We start from the raw sequence: 21,552 nt of genomic DNA on the forward strand, positions 1-21,552 counted from the left end.
TTATTCCAGTGCAAATAGTCCTAAACATAGATGTGTCTAGCCTGGACTGGTGGAACCCATGACACAGATTATGCACCCAGGACCTTTGGTTTGCTCAGGAAAAACATTATTAGGTAAACTTCCTAAAGCTAAGGGCAATAGGGTACACACTCTGAAGATTTTCAGAGATTGATTGGCCACCAAAGTTATCCTCGACCAGGCTGACAGTCATATGGCAATGTTGTTCGTCAACAAGCAAGGAAGAATGGAATTGTATCTTTTGAATCTGTTCCATATATGGAACTCTAATCTCTCAGGGAATGGTCCTCAGAGCTGCATATCTGTCAGGGAAGGAGAATGTCATGGCAGAGACAGGCTGTTCAGGTCTTGTGGTCCCTGGATACAGGGGTGGTGGGGTTACAAACCAGAATTCCATGAGTGAGACACACCTGTGTTAGATCTGTTTGTGTCCCCTCTGAATAGAAAGGTTCTGCCCTAGGAAGGGAACAAGGCAAACTAGCTTTGGATGCCTTTTCCCTGAATTGAGGACAGAGATTGTGTGCATATCCCCCAGTGTCTCTAATGGCAAAGATCCTATTGAAACTCAGAGACCATTGGCTGAGATAGATTTAGTTTCCACTCCTGTGAGAGATGTCTATTAGAAATCTGATCAGGCTGGTAAATTCCCCAACCCTTGTCACTGAAGGATAGGGCTGTTGCACCATCCCAAGATCAGGTCCCTAGTCTTCACAGCCTGGATATTCAGAGGATAGCTCTGCAACCCCCAATCTTCTGAAGATGACTGTGTTCTGGCTTCCAGGAAAGGACTCCATGAGAAAGTGCTATGGGTTGAAGTAAAGGAGGTTTGTCTTTTGGTATGAGGGAAAGGCTCTAGATCCTTTCCTGCTCCACATAAAAACATCTATTGCCTGCTGCCTCTTCCAAAGTCAGGTATTAAAACAAACTCAGCTAGGGTTTACCTTGGTGCCACTGGCGCTTACCACCTCTACGTAATTGGTAAAGCCATCTCTATACAGCGTTTAGGGTCAGTTTCATTCCGGACTTGCTTCACTTAAAGCTTCCCATTGTCTCCTGCAGTGTTTTAGGACTTCAATATGATATTGACCCAGTTGATGGCAGCTCCCTTTGAGCTTATGGATGCCTGTGAACTAAAGTATTTGACCTGGAAGGTCATATTTTTGGTAGCAATCACTTCAGCTTGCAAAGACAGTGATTGCCAGGCACTATTGACTTAACCACCTTATACCAAGTTTTTTCACAATAGATTGGTTCTTCCTAAGGTATTGTTGGACTTCCACTTTAAACAGTCAATCGCCATTCCAGTATTTTTTTTCCCAGGCCGCATTTTGACAAAGGTGTACAAGCTCTAGACAGTTTGGATTTTAAAAGAGCATTGACCTTCTATTTGGAGGGGATTGAAGCCCTTAGAAAGTCCATTTAGCTTTTTGTTTCATTTGACTCCTCCAAATCTGGAATTGCTGTTACCAAGTGTATCTTTAAGTGTCTAGCAGATTGCATTTAATTCTGTTGTTTATATTTATATGCTACTTTTTGCCTAGGCAGGTCTGAATCTAGTGGGCAATGTCAAGGCTCACAGTATTGGAGCCATTGTAGTGTCAGTTGCCCACCTAAGATTGGACTCCATGGAGGAGATATACTGGACTGCAATGTGGAGTTCTTTTCACCCATTCTGATTGCACTAATTCTTGGACATGGACTCTGGTCAAACCTACTGTGGCATCCAATCTGTCCTGAGGAGTCTCTTTGAGGTGTAGAACCCTATTCCATTTCCCTTGGGACCAGTTGGTTTTGTTCCAGGCTGCTCACATTTAAAAAATAAAAACCTCAGAAAATTAAAAAATGGCCTGTTGCCACCAAAAACAGTTTCTTTCCTTTAGCACTGTTTTGTAGTATTCCCCCTTTTCTCCATTCGGGGCAATCTGTAACTAGGGATTCCAATGTGTGAGGATTGCCATCCTGCTTGTCTTTAGAAAAAGCAGAGTTGCTTACCTTTAACAGGTGTTCTCTGAGAACAGCAAGATGTCAGTTCTCACAAATTCTGCCTGCCTCACCTTGAAGTTAGTTGTGTAAGCTAAATTATGGACTGAAAAGTCCCTGTGTGAATATGTGGAGATACAGTATGCTGCACATGCCCAGTTGGGTGTGCTCAATGTTTTTAGAAAGCTTGATGTCAAAATTTCATTCTAGGCGCCATCTGATGATGTCACCCATGTGTAAGGAATGAAATTCTGTTGTCCTCTGTAAATTCTTGTTAAAGGTAAGAAACTCTGTTGCAGTTACTGAATAAAGTTATAGTACCTACTTTACTGCTCAAACTTTTTGTTTCAAGGTGGATTCCAAGATTCTCAAAAGGGGAATGCAGTTGGAAGATCATTTTCTCTAAGCTGGAGAAGTCATCATGATACTCTGGAGCCCATGAGATTCAGGAGTGCTACCACCTCTGGTGCTCCAGGAGTTGAGAAAGCAAGAAACATAGTCCGTCAAAAAGCAACAGGTTAGTAATAGGAATTGTAATGTTATTTCCTATATTAATTGCAAAATAATTAATGCATGTCAATGCTAAACTTATGAAGAAAGTTGTCATTTCATATTTTTATATGAAAACTCACCTTCACCCTTCTGTATTTTTGTTTTTCATTTTTCTCCTGACTTTGAAAGTGAGATGTTTCTTACTAAGAAAGAAGGCTTATTCTTATGAGAATGCAGTAACATTTTATCTCGCCTGACCACAACAACCTCTCCCACCTCGTCCATTCCACCACCACAGTCTCAAAGTGAGAGATCTCTGCGTTGTCCTAGACAACCAGCTGAACCTAAAAAAATTCGTTAACACCACAACAAAAAACTGTTTCTTTAAACTCCAAGACCTAAAAAAAACTTAAACCCCCCCTCCTCCACTTCTACGATTTCCGCACTGTCCTCCAAGCTACCCTTTTCTCAAAAATTGACTACTGCAACTCCCTTCTTCTAGGCCTCCCCGCAACCACCACTAAACTCCTACAAATGCTCCAAAATGCAGCCGCCAGAATCCTAACCAACACTCGCCGAAAAGACCACATTACGCCTCTCCTCAAGGATCTCCACTGGCTCCCAATCCGCTTTAGAATCCTACATAAGAGTCTTCCTATTATTCACAAGACCATTCACAACCAGCACTCATTTTGGCTAAAAGACTCCTGTGCCTCCACACTTCAAAAAGGCCTGTCAGATCCGCTTACAAAGGATCTCTCCACATTTCCCCTCCCAAACTTATTCACCATACTTCCACTAAGGAACGCGCCTTCACCTTAGCAGGGCCATCTCTATGGAACTCCTGCCCCCAGAGTTATGCCAGGAACATTGGCCCTTGACCTTAAAAAAAAAAAAAAAAAAAAAGACCTGGCTGTTCAAACAAGCCATAGCCCAGCTCCCCTTCTCACATCTTAGCTCCTTTGCGCTACCATACTCTTTTAGCAACTAACGTTAGCCAGCAGTCAACTCCCAACTTCAGCCAGTATTCAGTTTTCCATAAACCCCTCCACCTGCTATAATTCTTGTTACCCTCGTCATTACTCAATGTAAATTTTTTCTGAAATCTTTTCCTCTTACAACTTTCTACCCTCATGTTACCTTTATGCTACCCTTTAACCCTTCACTTTGACAAGACCATCCACTTTGACTATATATGTTACCCATAAATGTTACCTCATGCTAAATATACTACTTCCTGTTAAACATATTACCTCATAAATGTTATCCCATAAACAAGTTACCTCTTAATTATGTCTTCCCACATATTTGTTATCCTATAAATATGTTACCTCATAAATATGTTACTCTTAAATATGATACCTATTTACTACTCACAACTGTCTCCTTGGATACCAATATAATAAGCTACCTTTGTTACCTACATGTTCGCCTCTTGTTACCTAGTCACCCCTCTCCCTCCCATCCCCTCCCTTTTTCCTTTCTCTTACGCCTATTAACTTTAGCTCCCAATTAACCAGCAGCTAGTTATGTTATATGCTATATTAATTGTTACTTGATATGTTAGCCAATACCTCTTTATACAGTGTTAATTTCTGATTCTCTCTCCCACCTTCTATGCCTCTCTTTTTATCTTCATTTTCCGTTAACCAAGTTCCCGTAACCCCTTGTTCATTATAACTGATCGTTCTTTATCTTTCCTTGCTAATGTTAGTTATAACACCCCTGTTCTATGTGAACTGATATGATATGCTTCATGAATGTTGGTATAGAAAAGAGTTAAATAAATTGTATTACAGTATTAAATGAGACAAAGTAGGCACAGTGAATAAGAAAATAGGTATATGGAAATGCAAATCGGAATAGGTGAGGTTTTTAGTTGAGACTGGAAAAAGGGACAAGTTAGAGGTAACTGTGCATAATATAACTGGTCTACAAAATATAAAAATTGATTCATGTTCAAGTGAATTGTTTTTCTTGACTCTGCATCTCTAGTAGTATACCCAGTACCCTTCAGGAGTATTAACTTAAATAAGAAAGTATGGATCAAGCATATAGGGGGCCAGATGATGACTGGCTGAGCCAGAGCTTAAGGGTGTAATAAAGCAGATTCCATCTATCCTGTTTTTGTGTTAGTTCTTTATGTGGTCATTGAAAAATCTTTATAGTGTCATTTTATGTGAGAGCTTGCTAAAGAGGAAAAGAGACTATTTTATAGAATCTGCATTATCCAGTAGTACAGTAGATTCACTCTATGGATATATGCACTAGACCAGTTCTATCAGCAGGAAATTTGAGTATAGTTGAGAAGGTTATTTAAATCATATGTAATGAAAGCTTCTGAGCTGTCTTTACTATGATGATTGGAGATGCTTAATGTGGTCTGACATCATAAGAAGTATCAGGGTGTCGTCTTCCTCCAAAATAAAATGAGACTTGAAGCTGTCAAGTGAGGGAGAAAGTATTCAACAAGTGAGAACTGAGGATTGGAGGGTGAAGCATTCTGAAATGCTTGGAATAGTTGCTGCCCACTCCACCCTACAGTAGGAAAGTGTCAACAAAAGTGTTTCAAACCATTTTTCTTTCCATCTCACTCCCTTGCCTCTTGTTGCCACTAGTGGAAGCTGGTTGGAGTTGCCAATGTTTTTAAAAAATTTTTGGCCAAACCACATTTTAAAATTATAACTTGATTTTTAATTGTACATTATGATATTGGGTTGGCATAACAATGACTTTTGTATTGATGTTAGGTGTTTTGCATCTTATAGTCCAATCCACTATCTCAGTCTAAATTCAAGTATCACATTGTAAATCTAAGTAAAATGGTTGTCATTCATTCTCACAGGACAAGCAGGATGGTAGTCCTCACATATGGGTGACATCATAGGATGGAGCCCAATCACGGAACACTTTTTCAAAGTTTCTAGAACTTTGACTGGCACCTACTGGGCATGCCCAGCATGGCACTAAACCTGCAGCCAGCAGGGGTCCCCCTTCAGTTTTTTTTCCGCGCAGCAGTAGCCACGCGGGTTAGAGCTCCACAGAGATTCCTGACAGGAATTTTTCTCACGGAATTACTAAAACTTTCATACCCCACAGGGGTCCCTCCTTCGAATTTTTGACTCTGCGGTACTCTGGTATGTTTTCGGTCTGTTCCCGTCAAGTTTGGCCCTTGCGGCCTACTGGCCATCGACCATACCGTGGCTAAATTTTTCAAAGGCCATGGCATCGGGGTTCTGTCAGTGCCCGGACTGTACTCGCGCCATGTCCATAATAGACCCGAATAAAGTCTGTGTAATATGTCTTGGGTGCGAGCATGATGTCCTGACTTGCACCAAATGTGCCTTAATGACACCAAAATGTCGCAAGGCCAGAATGGAGAAAATGGAACGTCTCTTCCGTTCTCAAACTCCGCCATCTGTTGCATCGACGTCGTCTGAACCGGCACCGTCCACTTCGCGCCAGTATCAGCCACCAGCCGGTGACCGTACGGCGTCGACGACTTCTTGGCCTTTGACTACCTCTACTCCCCCTCAGGACCGAGGGGATCGTAGAGAGAAACATCGGCATCGACACCGGAAGTCTTGGAACATCGATGAAGGAAAATCATCGACCTTTATTTATTTTTATTTATTTATTTGAATTTCTTATATACCGGCATTCGCGATGGGAGTCGCATCATGCCGGTTTACAATAAACAGGGTGTGACAAAAGGATAAATATTTAAAAACACTTAACATTAACATGTCCTTGCCATCGTCCGAGCCGCCATCGAAGAAACCCCATCCAGAAAAGGCACCGACCCTTTCTGCGACAGGGTCACAGAGGCAACTCTTATCCCGACAGGTATCGGGAGCCGCGACTCTGCCTATAACGGTGGTCCCTCCGGCTATGCTTCTGCCTCCTTCTTGCCTTCCGGGGCCGGGGCTGCTTGCTCCAGGTCTCCAGGAAGAACTGGACCGGATGGTTCAGGAGGCCATCAATAAGGCGATGCACAGACTTCAAGGTCCCCCAGTGCTGAAATCGGTGCCGGTCATGGAACCGACCATCGATCCCATTCCGACAGCATTGGCACTGCTGCTTTCAAAGATGGAAGCGTTCATAGCCGCTTTTCCACCGATGGATCCTGGGTCACCGATGGCTCCGGTGCCTTCCCCGCTTACCCTGTCATCGGGAGGGGAAACACCATTCCACATTCCTCCATCAGGAGTCCTTCCGATGCCTCAACCATCGATGCCGATGTGCCCATCTGCACCACTGATCCATCCATCGATGCCCTTGATGCCTGCACCGGTGCCCTCAATGCCTTTATCGTTGATTCCAGTACTTCCCTTGATGCCTTCTGATCCTAGACTAGGACCTTCAGGAATACCATCGTCCCATCCTTCTCAGGTTCCTATAGGGACAGGTGCTGATCCCTATGACACCTGGACTGACTATTCGTCTCAAGACACCGATGATTTACCATCGCCACCTTCTCCTACTGAAAGTAGGAAGCGTTCTCCTCCAGAGGACTTGTCCTTCATAAATTTTGTGAAGGAAATGTCTGAATTGCTTCCCTTCCAATTACAGACTGAGCAAGATGATAGGCATCAAATGATGGAGCTATTACAATTCCTGGATGCTCCCAAGGAAATAACCTCCATCCCTATTCACCAGGTTCTTTTGGATCTCCTCAAAAAGAACTGGGAACACCCTGGTTCTGTTGCTCCAGTCAACAGAAAAGCTGATACCACTTATTTGGTCCAGTCAGCCCCAGGATTCCAGAAACCTCAGCTGGATCACCAATCTGTAGTTGTAGAATCAGCCCAAAAGAGGGCAAAAAGATCAAAACCCCACTCTTCTTTTCCTCCAGGTAAGGAACAGAAATTCCTGGATGCCATTGGCCGGCGTGTCTTCCAGGGATCAATGCTTATCTCCCGGATCGCCTCTTTCCAGCTGTATATGACCCAGTACAACAGAGTCTTATTCAAGCAGATACAGGACTTTGCAGAGTCCCTGCCTCAGCAATTCCAGGAACAGCTTTAAGCCCTAGTACACAAGGGCTTCGAGGCAGGGAAGCATGAAATCAGATCCTCTTATGATATCTTCCACACTGCTTCCAGGGTATCTGCAATTGCTATTTCGGCAAGAAGATGGGCCTGGCTTAAGTCGTCGGACTTGCGCCCTGAAGTACAAAACAGATTATCTGATCTGCCCTGCATAGGCAACAATCTGTTTGGTGAACAGATTCAGCGGACTGTGGTGGAACTCAAGGACCATCATGAGACTCTTCGCTAGCTCTCACTGATACCCTCTGAGTATTCCTCCAAACAGCCTTTCAGGAAGGATACTAAGAAGACCTATCCACCACAGTCTAGGACTCATTCCACGAGACCTTTCCAAAAGGCCCAGTCTCGTCAACCGTGGAAACAAAAGTCGCAGGTAGCTCCTCAGCCGGGTCCTGCTTCCGGCTTTTGACTCCTGCATATAGAGAGCAGCAGCCAGTTTCCACTGCCTCAGATACCAGTGGGAGGTCGATTGTGCCATTTCAACAACAGATGGCACACAATCACCTCAGACCAGTGGGTCCTTGCCATAATCTCTCAAGATTATTACCTGAACTTTTTCTCCTTCCCACCGGACTTCCAACCTCTACAGACGTGGAGAATAACCGACCACTCACTTCTCCTGGAGCAGAAGGTCTCCCTCCTCCTCCAGTCCAGAGCAATAGAGCCAGTGTCCTACTCCCAACAGGGCATAGGTTTCTATTCCTGGTACTTTCTAATCCCCAAAAAATCAGGCGGCATTCATCCAATTCTGGACCTACGTGCCCTCAAACAAGTACCTCCAATGAGAAAAGTTCAAGATGGTTACCTTGGGTTCCCTCCTTCCTCTTCTGCAAAAAGGAGACTGGCTCTGCTCTCTCGATCTCCAAGACGAGATACGTCTTGGAGCACATTGTGATAACTCCATCTCATCACAGGTTCCTGGGATTTCTGGTAGGCCCCAAGCACTATCAGTACAGAGTGCTACCATTCGGCCTGGCATCTGCACCACGAGTCTTCACCAAGTGCCTCGTAGTAGTAGCAGCATTCCTCAGGACTCAAGGTGTTCACGTCTACCCCTTTCTCACAGGACAAGCAGGATGGTAGTCCTTACATATGGGTGACATCATCAGGATGGAGCCCAATCACGGAAAACTTCTGTCAAAATTTCCAGAACTTTGACTGGCCCCTACTGGGCATGCCCAGCATGGCACTAACCCTGCAGCCAGCAGGGGTCCCCCTTCAGTCTTCTTTTTTCCGCGCAGCACTAGCCTCGCGGTTTAGGAGCTCTGAAGAGATTCCTGACAGGAATTTTCCTCACGGACTTAATTAAAATTACTTAGCCCCACAGGGGTCCCTCCTCTAACTTTTCTCAGGCCGCGGTACTCCGGTAAGTTTTTACCCATTTTCTGTGGATTACCGTCTAGTTTGGCCCTCGCAGCCTACTGGCTGTCGAACGTACCGCGGTTCGATTTTTTTCTATGGCCATGGCATCGGGGGTTCATCGGTGCCCAGACTGTACTCGTACCATGTCTATCACAGACCCTCATGGAGTCTGTGTAATGTGTTTAGGCCGTGAGCATGATGTCCTGACTTGCACCAAATGTGCCCTCATGATACCAAAAGGTCGCAAAGCCAGAATGGAGAAGATGGGACTCCTCTTCGGTGCTCACACCCTGACTCTGTCCATCGCATCGACGTTATTGGAACCGGCACTGTCGAAGTCGCAAATCCTTGTCAACAAAGGATTTGAAGCAGGAAAGCATGAGATAAGAACAGCTTATGATATCTTCAACACCTCTACTAGAGTATCTGCAGCTGCCATTTCGGCAAGACGATGGGCCTGGCTCAAATCTTCTGACTTTCGGCCAGAAGTACAAGACAGGCTATCTGACCTACCATGTTTAGGAGACAATCTGTTCAGTGAACAGATCCAGCAAATAGTTGCTGAATTAAAGGACCATCATGAGACCCTTAAACAGCTCTCATCGATACCTTTCGACTCCCCCTCAAGACAGCCCTTTAGGAAGGACTCTAAGAAGTCATTCTTCCATCCAAGGAAGTACTATCCTCCACCAGCAAGGTCCCGAACTACGAGTCCTTCTCAAAAACCTCAGCCTCACCAGGCCCAAAAGCAAAAGCCGCAAGCAGCTCCCCAGCCGGGGCCTGCTTCAGGTTTTTGACTTCCACTTGGAGAGTAGCAGCCTGATTCCTCTGCCAAGCATACCAGTGGGAGGTTGATTGTGCCACTTTCACGGTATGTGGCAATCAATCACAACTGACCAATGGGTGCTAGCAATCAATGCTCAGGGTTACCACCTAAACTTTCTTGCTCTTCCACCGGACTCAGCACCTCTGCAGCATGGAGAGTATCCGACCATTCTGTCCTTCTGGAGCAGGAGGTTTCCCTTTTTCTCCAGTTAAGAGCAATAGAACCCATCCCACTCTCGCAGCAAGGCCTAGGGTTCTATTCCCGGTACTTTTTTGATCCCCAAAAAATCCAGGGGACTTCGTCCAATTCTGGACCTACGTGCTCTCGACAAGTACCTACAGCGAGAGAAGTTCAAGATGGTAACCTTGGGTTCGCTTCTACTTCTTCTGCAAAGCGGAGACTGGCTCTGCTCTCTGGACCTTCATGACGCATACACACACATTGTGATAACTCCAGCTCATTGCAAGTACCTCAGGTTTTTAGTAGGCCCAAAGCACTATCTATACTGCGTGCTTCCGTTCGGCCTAGCTTTGGCACCACGAGTCTTTACCAAATGTCTCGTGGTTGTCGCAGCCTTTCTCAGGAAAGAAGGTGTTCACGTCTACCCCTATTTGGACGACTGGTTAATCAGGGCTCCAACCCAGCAAACCGCTCGGTCGTCCCTCAATTTGACCCTACACACTCTAATTTCTCTAGGATTTCTCGTCAATTACGAAAAATCCTATTTAGTCCCATCTCAAACCTTGTCGTTCATTGGGGCAGACTTGGACACCTTGCGGGCAAAAGCCTTTCTCCCTCAACAATGAGCGCTAACCCTCGTGTCTCTCGCTCACCAGTTTGTCTCAGCTTACAGCAACAGCTTGCCAATTCCTCATCCTTTTAGGACACATGGTGTCCTCAGTCCATGTCACACCAATGGCCCGCCTAGCCATGAGACTCATGCATTGGACTCTGAGGTCACAATGGATTCAAGCTGTTCAGCCTCTGTCGACCATTGTCCACATCACCGACTCACTCCGTCTGTCTCTCGCCTGGTGGAAAAATCACAACAATCTCCTCCAGGGTCTTCCCTTTCAAGTGCTAGATCCTCAACTCATTCTCACCACCGACGCTTCCAGCCTCGGGTTGGGAGCCCAAGTCGACAATCTACAGACACAAGGATCTTGGTCTCCAAGGGAAGCCAAACATCAAATTAACTTCCTAGAACTTCGAGCGATGCGATATGCTCTCAGGGCTTTTCAGGAACGCCTGTCAAATCACGTCATCCTGATTCAGACGGACAACCAAGTGGTCATGTGGTACATCTAAAGCAGGGAGGTACAGGCTCCTTCCTTCTGTGTCAGGAAGCTGCGCAAATTTGGTCGGAAGCGCTCTCCCACTCAATGTACCTCAGGGCCACCTACTTGCCAGGAGTGGACAATGCTTTGGCAGACAAACTGAGTCGTGTCTTCCAAATGCACGAGTGGTCTCTCAACCTCTCGGTAACAACATCAATCTTTCGCCAATGGGGATACCCCCAGACAGACCTCTTTGTGTCCCCTCAGAACCACAAAGTAGACAACTACTGCTCCCTCATTCGGAGCGAGCGCTCTCAGCCCAGAGATGCATTCTCCCTCTCGTGGGCAACCGGTCTGCTCTATGCATTCCCTCCACTTCCTCTTCTTTCGAAGACTCTCGTGAAGCTACGACAGGAAAAGGGTACCATGATCCTGATAGCACCTCACTGGCCACGCGAAGTGTGGTTTCCTATACTCCAGGATTTCTCCATCCGCAGGCACATTCCCTTGGGAATGGACCCGCATCTGATCACTCAAAACGACAGATGCCTACGCCATCCCAATCTTCGGGCCTTGTCCCTGACGGCATGGATGTTGAAAGGTTAATCCTTCAACCACTTAAACTTTCAGATTCGGTCTCTCGTGGCCTGATTGCTTCGCGAAAGCCTTCCACAAGAAAATCTTTTTCCTATATAAATGGAAAAGGTACACATCATGGTGCACTTCCCAGTCCCTTGATCCCTTTTCCTGCCCAATCCCAAGGTTTTTGGACTGTCTCTGGCATTTGTCAGAGTCAGGTTTAAAGACCTCTTCAATCAGAATACATGTCAGTGCGGTAGCCGCCTTCCATAAAGGTGTCGGGGATGTTCCTATATCAGTAGAACCCCTCGTAACACGCTTTTTAAAGGGCTTGCTCCATATCAAGCCACCTTTACGTCCTCCGGCCCTTTCTTGGGACCTTAATCTGGTTCTTGGTCGGCTCATGAAACCACCATTCGAGCCTCTTCACTCCTGTGACCTAAAATATCTCACATGGAAAGTAATTTTCCTTTTGGCTATCACTTCAGCTTGCAGGGTTAGTGAGATACAGGCCCTAGCTACCTGTACGCCTTACGCTAAACTCCTGCAGGACCGGGCGGTACTCCGCACTCACCCTAAATTTTTACCTAAGGTAGTTTCGGAGTTTCACATTAATCAATCCATCATACTACCTACCTTTTTTCCCAGGCCCCATTCCAATCCAGGGGAACGGGCTCTGCATACCCTTGGCTGTAAACGGGCTCTAGCGTTCTACCTAGACCGTACAGTGGCCCACAGGAAGAGTACTCAGTTATTCGTCTCTTTCCATCCCAATAAATTAGGGCAACCTGTGGGTAAGCAGACTCCTCCTGGTTGGCAGACTGCATATCTCTTTGCTATCAGCAAGCAGGCATTCCTTTTCAAGACCGTGTCAAAGCACACTCTGTGAGGGCCATGGCGACTTCAGTAGCACACCTCCGATCGGTGCCGCTTCCTGACATTTGCAGGGCTGCCACCTGGAGTTCTCTCCACACTTTCGCAGCCCACTATTGCTTGGACAAAGCCGGGAGGCAAGATTCCATCTTCAGCCAGTCTGTCCTGCGTAACCTGTTTCCAGCGTGACGTACCAACACCCTTCCGCCTGCCCGGTGGGGTTCAGGATGCCCTCTACCAAATTCCACCCCAGTTGTTGTGCCTGTTGCACGCCGTTGGGTACATTTGGTGCATTTTCGGACATCCTCAGCTCGGTACTCACCCATATGTGCGGACTAGCATCCTGCTTGTCCTGTGAGAAAGCAAATGTTGCTTACTTGTAACAGGTGTTCTCACAGGACAGCAGGATGTTAGTCCTCACAAAACCCGCCCACCACCCCGCGGTGTTGGGTTCGTAACGTTTTGTTATTTTATTTTCGGCACTGCCTTTAGCTTTCAAATAAGACTGAAGGGGGACCCCTGCTGGCTGCAGGGTTAGTGCCATGCTGGGCATGCCCCGTAGGGGCCAGTCAAAGTTCTGGAAACTTTGACAGAATTTTTCCGTGATTGGGCTCCATCCTGATGATGTCACCCATATGTGAGGACTAACATCCTGCTGTCCTGTGAGATCACCTGTTACAGGTAAGCAACATTTGCTATCTAGACGATTGGTTGATCAGGGCTCCCACTCAGCAGGCTGCACTGCCGTCCCTACGTCTTACTTTATATACTCTGACTTCACTAGGATTTCTCGTCAACTACGCAAAATCCTGCTTTGTCCCATGTCAAACTTTATCATTCATTGGGGTAGACTTGGGCACCTTGCAGGCAAAGTCATTCTGCCTCGACAGCGAGCTCTCACTCTCATCTCTCTCACACCAGCTACAGTCTCAGCACCGCACGACTGCACACCACTTCCTCATTCTGGTAGGATACATGGCGTCCTCAGTACAGATTACCCCAATGGCCCGCTTGGCCATGAGTCATATAGTGGACTCTAGGTCACAATGGACTCAGTCCGTCCAACCTCGATCGACCACGATCCACATCACCGACTTACTTCATCAGTCAGTAGCCTGGTGGCAAAATCAGATCAATCTCCTCCAAGGCCTGCCCTTCCGGGCTCCAGACCCTCAAATAATTCTCACCACCAATGCTTCCAACCTCGGCTGGGGAGCCCATGTCGCCGATTTGCAGACACAAGGAACTTGGTCTCTAGAGGAAGCCAAACACCAAATCAATTTCCTGGAGCTTCCAGCAATCAGATATGCTCTTGGGGTATTTCAGGATCACCTTTCCAACCAGGTCATCCTAATTCAGACGGACAAACAGGTGGCCATGTGGTACATCAACAAACAGGGAGGGACGGGCTCCTACCTACTGTGTCAGGAGGCTGTGCAGATATGGGCGGAGGCCCTCTCCCATTTGATGTACCTCAGGGCCACCTACTTGCCGGGAGTGGACAATGTGTTGGCGGACTAGCTGAGTCGCACCTTTCAACCACACGAGTGGTCCCTCGACCCCACGATAGCGGACTCAATATTCCAACGTTGGGGTTACCCCCACATAGACCTCTTTGCGTCACCTCAGAACCGCAAAGTAAAGAACTTTTGCTCTCTCACCTGCAGGCAACACTCTCAGCCAAGAGATGCGTTCTCCCTCTCATGGGCAACCGGTCTCCTGTATGCATTCCCTCCACTTCCACTTCTCTCGAAGACTCTCGTGAAGTTACATCAGGACAAGGGACGCATGATTCTGACAGCACCTCACTGGCCTCGCCCGGTGGTGGGTTCTAATTCTTCAGGACCTCTCCATTCGCAGGCACATTCCCTTGGGAAACAACCCGCTTCTGATCACTCAGAACTGCGGGTGCCTATGCCACCCCAATCTTCAGGCCTTGTCTTTGATGGCCTGGATGTTGAAAGGTTAATTCTTCAGCCACTTAACCTTTTGGAGCCAGTTTCCCTTGTCCTGATCGCTTCACGGAAGGCTTCCATGAGAAAATCTTATCTTTACAAATGGAACAGGTTTACATCATGGTGTTCTTCTCAATCCCTTGATCCCTTTACCTTTTCCACCATAACGTTTCTAGACTATCTCTGGCAATTGTCAGAATCAGGTCTAAAAACCTCCTCCATCAGAATGCATGTCAGTGTGGTAGCCGCCTTCCATAGAGGTGTCGGGGATGTTCCTCTTTCTGTATAACCCCTCGTAACACGTTTCCTGAAGGGCTTGCTTCACCTCAAGCCTCCACTGCACCCTCCGGCCCCTTCTTGGTACCTCAATCTGGTTTTGGGTCGGCTCATGAAACTACCATTTGAGCCTCTCCAATCCCGGAAAGTGATTTTTCTTTTGGCAATCACATCTGCTCGCAGAGTTAGTGAGTTACAGGCCCTAGTTACCTATCTGCCTTATACTAAATTTCTGCAGGACCGGGCAGTACTCCGCACTCACCCTAAGATCTTACCTAAGGTAGTATCGGAGTTTCACATTAATCAATCCATTATACTACCTACCTTCTTTCCCAGGCCCCACTCCAATCCAGGAGAACGGGCTCTGCATACCCTTGACTGTAAATGTGCTCTAGCATTCTATCTAGACCATACAGCTGCCCACAGGAAAAGCACTCAATTGTTTGTTTCTTTCCATTCCATCAAATTGGGGCAGCCTGTGGGTAAGCAGACTCTCCTCTTGGTTGGCAGACTGCATATCCTTTTGCTATCAGCCAGCAGGCATTCCACTTCAAGACCATGTTAAAGTACACTCTGTGAGGGCCATGGCAACTTCAGTAGCACACTTACGCTCGGTGCCGCTTCCTGACATTTGCAGGGCTTCTACCTGGAGTTCTCTCAATACCTTTACAGCCCACTATTGCTTAGAAGAGGCCGGAAGACAAGATTCCATCTTCGGCCAATCTGTCTTGCGCAACCTTTTTACAACTTGACGTACCAATACCCTTCTGCCTGCCTATTAGGTTTCAGGATGCCTCTACCAAATTCCACCCCAGTCCTTGTGCCTGTTGCACATCTTGGGTACATTTGGTGCATTTTTCGGATATTCTCAGCTCTGTACTCACCCATATGTGAAGACCACCATCCTGCTTGTCCTGTGAGAAAGCAAATGTTGCTTACCTGTAACAGGTGTCCTCACAGGACAGCAGGATGCTAGTCCTCACGAAACCCACCCGCCACCCCGCAGTGTTGGGTTTGTTTTCTTATTTTATTTTTTGGCACTTCCTGTAGCTTTAAACAAGACTAGAAGGGGGACCCCTGTTGGCTGCAGGTTTAGTGCCATGCTGGGCATGCCCAGTAGATGCCAGTCAAAGTTCTAGAAACTTTGACAAAAGTGTTCCGTGATTGGGCTCCATCCTATGATGTCGCCCATATGTGAGGACTAACATCCTGCTGTCCTGTGAGAACACCTGTTACAGGTAAGCAACATTTGTTTTTTCAGCGTTTACAACAAGTTAGTCATGCCTTTGGTACGTCATTCTAAGATTCTGCCAGGCTCAGGAATCCTGCGGAGCAGGGTCCCCATCTAGGAATTTAATTCTAGTCTCCTGAATGATAGCATGTGGTCTGATTGCTAGTACTTTATAGTGTTTATGAATTCTGACTTCACAATTTTCAATGAAGACCTAGCTTCATTAACAAACATGAATAGAATGAACCATTCTCTGATGACAGGCATTAGCAACATAGCCACACATGTCATTTGATTTCCAGCTTGTGTCAATGCAAAGGATAGTTTTAATACGGTCTAGGGAAGATACTATGCATGATAGTTTTCTGTGCCCTGCCAGACCAGAAGCCCCTCAGTTTTATTCATTTTCCACTTTTAAGTGAGGATATTCCGTTGGACCACTTTGCATCCATTTGTTTTTCTCAGAGCAAGTAAATTTTAAATTTGGATTTTTCATGTTTTTTTTTCTTTGTAGTTAGTCCCTGGTTAGGATTTTTGGTAGTTTCTTCATTTATTTATTTTAATGCCTGCTGCTGTGATGAAGTAGCATTTTTTTGTTAGCAAAATTACACTGTTTCTGCAATCCCCCTGTAACAAGGTTCTCAGTGTTCAGATATGTCACCTCTCACGAATTATCATGTTATATTCTGTGTGTCTTTTAACAAAGACCACAACATCTTTGGGTTCAGATTTTAAGTGGACTTAGTGAAGTTTATCTGTGCTTGTGAAAGCATAGTTCCTGAGAGCTTGGACATGGTAGAAGTTGCCCATGCTTTGAAGCAGCCCCTGGTTTCCCATTTTTGAGGGTGAGCCTCACTGGTCTCTTAAGGGCTCTTAAGGGCTATCCACAACACTTCAAGTAATACTTCTATATGGTCTCTGAGGATGTACATGTCCCAATGAGGCCTACCTTAGTCCTGTTTCTTGTGATGTTCGAAATGGAGATGCACAAAATGATCCAAGGTGCTCAGACATGTTGAACTGCATGTGTTTGATACTTGGTTGCCAATCGCTTTTCTTCAAATGTCATTACTGTGGGTACCAGGTATGCTGATATCAGTGCCAAATCAGTCCTTTATATTGGAGTTTGCCTCCTTATCTTTTTGTAGAGGACACTAAGATCAGTGGCTGCCTCTGAAGGAGTAGAGAGAATGAGAAGTGGTCAAAGGTTTGGCTGTTAGGTTTCAGTGCCAAGAAGTGCAGAGTCAAGCGTTTGGAGTGTAATAATCCAAAGGAGTTGGGAGAGAGTCCTAGGGGTGATAGTGCCTGATGATCTGAAGGTAGCGAAGCAATGTGACAAGATGGTGATGTAGGCCATAGTGATACTGGGCTGCATAGAGAGATGCATAACCTATAGGAAAAAGGATGTGATAATGTCCCTGTATAGGTTATTGATGAGGTCTCACCTGGAATACTTTGTTCAGTTCTGGGGTCCGTAACGCAAAAAGGATAGAGATAGGATAGAAGCGGTCCAGGGAAAAGCAACTGAAATGGTGTGGGCTTTGCACAGAAAAAAATATGAGATGAGAATTGAGGACCTAAGTATGTATATCCTGGAGGAGAGGAGGGGACCCAGGGGATTCGATGCTGCTGCGACCTTTGCTGCTCACCTTCTTTTTCTATGCAGCTCTGAGTCTGGGGAGAATGGCGGCCTCCGCTTCCACACGCCGACCCTCATGGTGTGCCCGGGATGGCATGGGCGCTCCTGGCAGCCATCTTACATCCGGGGTTACCTAAGACACGCGCCTGCCCCCTTCTTGAACGCGTCATGGCGGGAACCTCGGGGGCGTCCCCACCGCATGACGTCATCCGCTCACCATACTTAAGCTCAGCTGACTTCTTGCAATATGAGTTAGCAAGGATTCTCTTCCTGCTAGTTCTGCCTCGCTGGGACTTCGCCTCACTGTCTTCTGGGTGACCTAGGTACACGCTCCTCAGGGGCCTTGCCACATTCAGGGCTATCCGCTCCTCGGAGAGCCATTACTTACCTGTCTTTTTTTTCAGTGAGTTCCTGCATCGTCCTCGGACGACCCTTGCGGTTCTTGTTCCAGATCTCCTCAGTGCCTGAACATCTATCTACTTCCACAGTATCGATGTGAGTACAGAACCTGCTCTTCTACCTCTTGGCACGGATTCTTGGGTTACCCCGCTTGCGGACCACTACCGGATCCCTCCTGTCTTGTGCAACCATACCATCAGCATCCGGCCTACCCCGCACTGTGGATCACTACCAGAGTTGCCAACACAAGCTACGCCTAGAGAAGGTATTCACCGGACTACTCCGCGCTGCTGATTACTACTGGACTGACCATCTACAGGACTGACTCTATTGCTCTCCTCTTCGGATCACCATTGGCTGTAAAATAAAGTTATTTCCTCTGTTGTCCATCACTGCTGAGACCTTGCCTGTTGTGGCAAGTGCCCACAGGGCTCCTCACTTTGGGCGGAGCCTTCACTCCCCACAACCTAAGGGTCCACTACTAGTTCGACACATAGAACATAACAGATGCAGACTTTTAAATACCTGAAAGGTATTAATAAATATACAAGAATCAAATCTTTTCAAATGCAAAGGAATCTGTAGAACTGGGGATCATGATATGAAACTCAGGAACAATATCAGGAAATATTTTTGTACTCATTATACCATATATGGGTAAAAATCTATATTAACTAAAAAAAAACAAACAAAAAAAACCCCAACCTGAATCCATCTAAAAACCACAATAAAATTACTTTGACCCATATATCTCAATTGTAATTGAAAGCAGGGGCCTTCATACTGCTGATGCATTCAGTATAATCTTTGGTCACCCCTTTCCCTTTGGAATTTTTCCTTTTGGTATGCACTTAAAAAAGGAAATATGCTTATTGTGACTCAGTCTCATATACATTGTGTGCTTTCTTGTTCCAGTCTGTTGTCTATTGATGATATAATAATCAAAATGCCCACAATATTTTTATGTTCACTTGAGTGTCAATACTTATAAAATGGAATATCATTTGTATGAACAGAAGATCTTGTTTTTCCAAATGTCAATTGAACAGCACATTCTGACCACATAAGACCATAAGACTTGCCATACTGGTCAGACCAAGGATCCATCAAGCCCAGTATCTTGTTTCCAGCAGTGGCCAAGCTAAAGTCACAAGTACCTGGAAGGGTCCTAAGGGGTAGATAGGTTCCAAGCTTATTCCAAGAATAAGCAGTAGATTACTGCAATATACCTTAATGGACCTTTCCTCCAGGAACTTGTCCAAACCTTTTTTTTAAATGCAGCTACAATAATAGCTTTCACCACATCCTCTGGCAATGAATTCCAGAGCTTAATTATGCATTGAGTAAAAAAATATTTTCTCTCTTTAGTTTTAACTGTATTACCTGGTAACTTCATTATGTGTCCCTTGGTCTTTGTACTTTTCAAAAGAGTAAACAGCTGATTGTTTACTCGTTCCATTCCACTCATTATTTTATAGACCTCTATAATATCTCTCCTCAGCCATCTCTTCTCCAAGCCGAAGAGTCCTAATGTCTTTAGTCTTTCTTCATAGAGGAATTGTTCCATACTCTCATCTTGGTCATCCTTCTCTGTACCTTTTTAATTCTGCTGTATCTTTCTTGAAATGTGATGACCATACCTGCACACAATACTCAAGATGAGGTCGCACCATGGAGCGATACAAATGCATTATGATATTCTCTGCTTTATTCTCCGTTCTTTTCCTAATAATCTCTAGCATTCTATTTCCAGGTCCTAGGGACTACTCAAAAGATGTCCATCCAGCAAATAGACAAATTCCACATACTGTTGCGGTCCCGGTCACTGGCCTCGCGACCGGGTCCTTACCTTTGGGCTGCGCTGAATCCCGCGATAGGGTCCGGCGTTTCTCGGGCCTTCTCAGGCCTCTTCGCGGCGGCGTCTCTACGAGAGAGACGCCGCCGAGCTCCACTCCCAGACTCCGCCCACCTTAGGCACACGCCCGCTGCCTAAGGTTCCTGTGTTCCTGCTTCAGTTCCTGTGTTCCTGCTTCAGTTCCTGATTTCCTGTTTCAGGTTCTGTGCTTCAGCTTCAGTTCCTTCCTTTGGTTCTGGTTCCAGATCTTCGAACTGACTTCCTGGTCTCTGCTTCGGTACGTCTTCGTTCTTCTGTTCTGCTGCCTGCCTTGACCTCTGACTGCTTCAACGGACTATCGCCTGCTCCGGGGGACGTCTCCTAAGCCCCAGTGGCCCCGGTCCTCACAGGCTCCTCCTGGGGGGACTGCGGGCTTCCAAGGGTGAAGTTCTTCCTTGGTCTCCCGGCTCCGAGCCGCCTCCCGGCAAATCTTCACAGCGGTGACCCGTCAACCTCTTTTCCACCATCTGCACGGCTGGCCCAAGGGTCCACCTCTCCAGCGACAACAGTTTGCAAGGCCATGGACCCGGCGGACATCTCGGGACTGCAGGCCATTCCAGGAATGGCTCAACGTTTACAACAGCAGCACTGCCTGGACGTGCTGGCTGCAACCGTCGAGCAGCTGGCTAACCACTTGGATGCTGCACCACCTGCGCACCCTCAGGTACCTACCCTGGGAGTGTCTGCACCGACCCAGCTACTTGCTCCACCTTGCTACTCCGGTGACGCCAAGACCTGTCGAGGGTTTCTGAATCAGTGCTACATTAGATTCTCTCTGCTACCAAGCCAGTTTCCCTCTGATTCAGTGAAAGTAGCCTACATCCTGTCCCTGCTGGATGGAAAGGCACTAAGCTGGGTCTCACCCATGTGGAAGCGTAACGATCCGCTGTTAAGTAACTTGCAACAATTCATAATTAGTTTCAAGCAGGTGTTTGAGCCAGCACGGCTATCTATGGCTACGTCTGAGCTTTACAACTTTGACAGGGGCCTCGATCATTGGCGGATTATGCGATCGAGTTCCGCACCCTCGCCACGGAGGTTGGGTGGTGAGACGACAGTTTGCGGGGAGTCTTCCTGGAGGGGCTGTCTGCTCACATTAAGGATGAGTTGGCTGCCAGAGACATCCCCGACGACCTCAACAACGTTATTGACTTGGCTGGGCGAATTGACCGCCGTCTTCAGCAAAGAGCGAAGGAGGGGCACCCGCCGCGTAGGTCTGCATCCTTGGCTCCGGCCTTCTTGAGACCTATGACGTCGACTCCAGGCCATCCTGCGTCTCCTTCCAAGTTGTCGGCAGAGGAGCCCATGCAGCTAGGAAGGACCCCTCTGACTGCAGAGGAGAGGCGTCGACACCGAGCTTTGGGGTTTTGCCTGTACTGCGGGAGCAAGGGCCATTTCCTGGCTCAATGTAAGGAGCGCCCGGAAAACACCAAAGCCTAGGTGCAACGGAGGAGCTACTCCTAGGCTGTGTTAATTCTGCTCCTCAATGTACGGTTCCTGGGACTCTTGAATACCCAGGGGGATCGTTTACCACACTCGCTTTCATTGACTCCGGGGCAGGAGGGAACTTTATCCTGTCTGACTTGGTACAACAACTTCAGTTACCCACTCATCCTCGTAATCCACCAATACGGATCACCTCTATCCGGGGCACAGTACTGCCCAGGAATCTCTGTCTCCACCGCTCCCATTACCTTACG

At 46.8% G+C, this 21,552-nt stretch overlaps 1 protein-coding gene across 4 annotated transcripts in view; it reads left to right on the top strand.

Annotated features, from left to right (window-relative positions):
* Positions 1 to 21,552, top strand: part of RALGAPA2 (Ral GTPase activating protein catalytic alpha subunit 2) — a 1,327,630-nt gene that overhangs the window by 343,626 nt on the left and 962,452 nt on the right. For all 4 annotated transcript variants that reach the window (XM_029593760.1, XM_029593759.1, XM_029593761.1 and 1 more), the window contains exon 16: positions 2,351 to 2,515. In XM_029593760.1, coding sequence (XP_029449620.1) covers positions 2,351 to 2,515 — 165 coding nt within the window. The remainder of the gene's footprint in view (positions 1 to 2,350; positions 2,516 to 21,552) is intronic.

Source organism: Rhinatrema bivittatum, chromosome 3 (genome assembly GCF_901001135.1).
Source record: "Rhinatrema bivittatum chromosome 3, aRhiBiv1.1, whole genome shotgun sequence".
NCBI lineage: Eukaryota > Metazoa > Chordata > Amphibia > Gymnophiona > Rhinatrematidae > Rhinatrema > Rhinatrema bivittatum.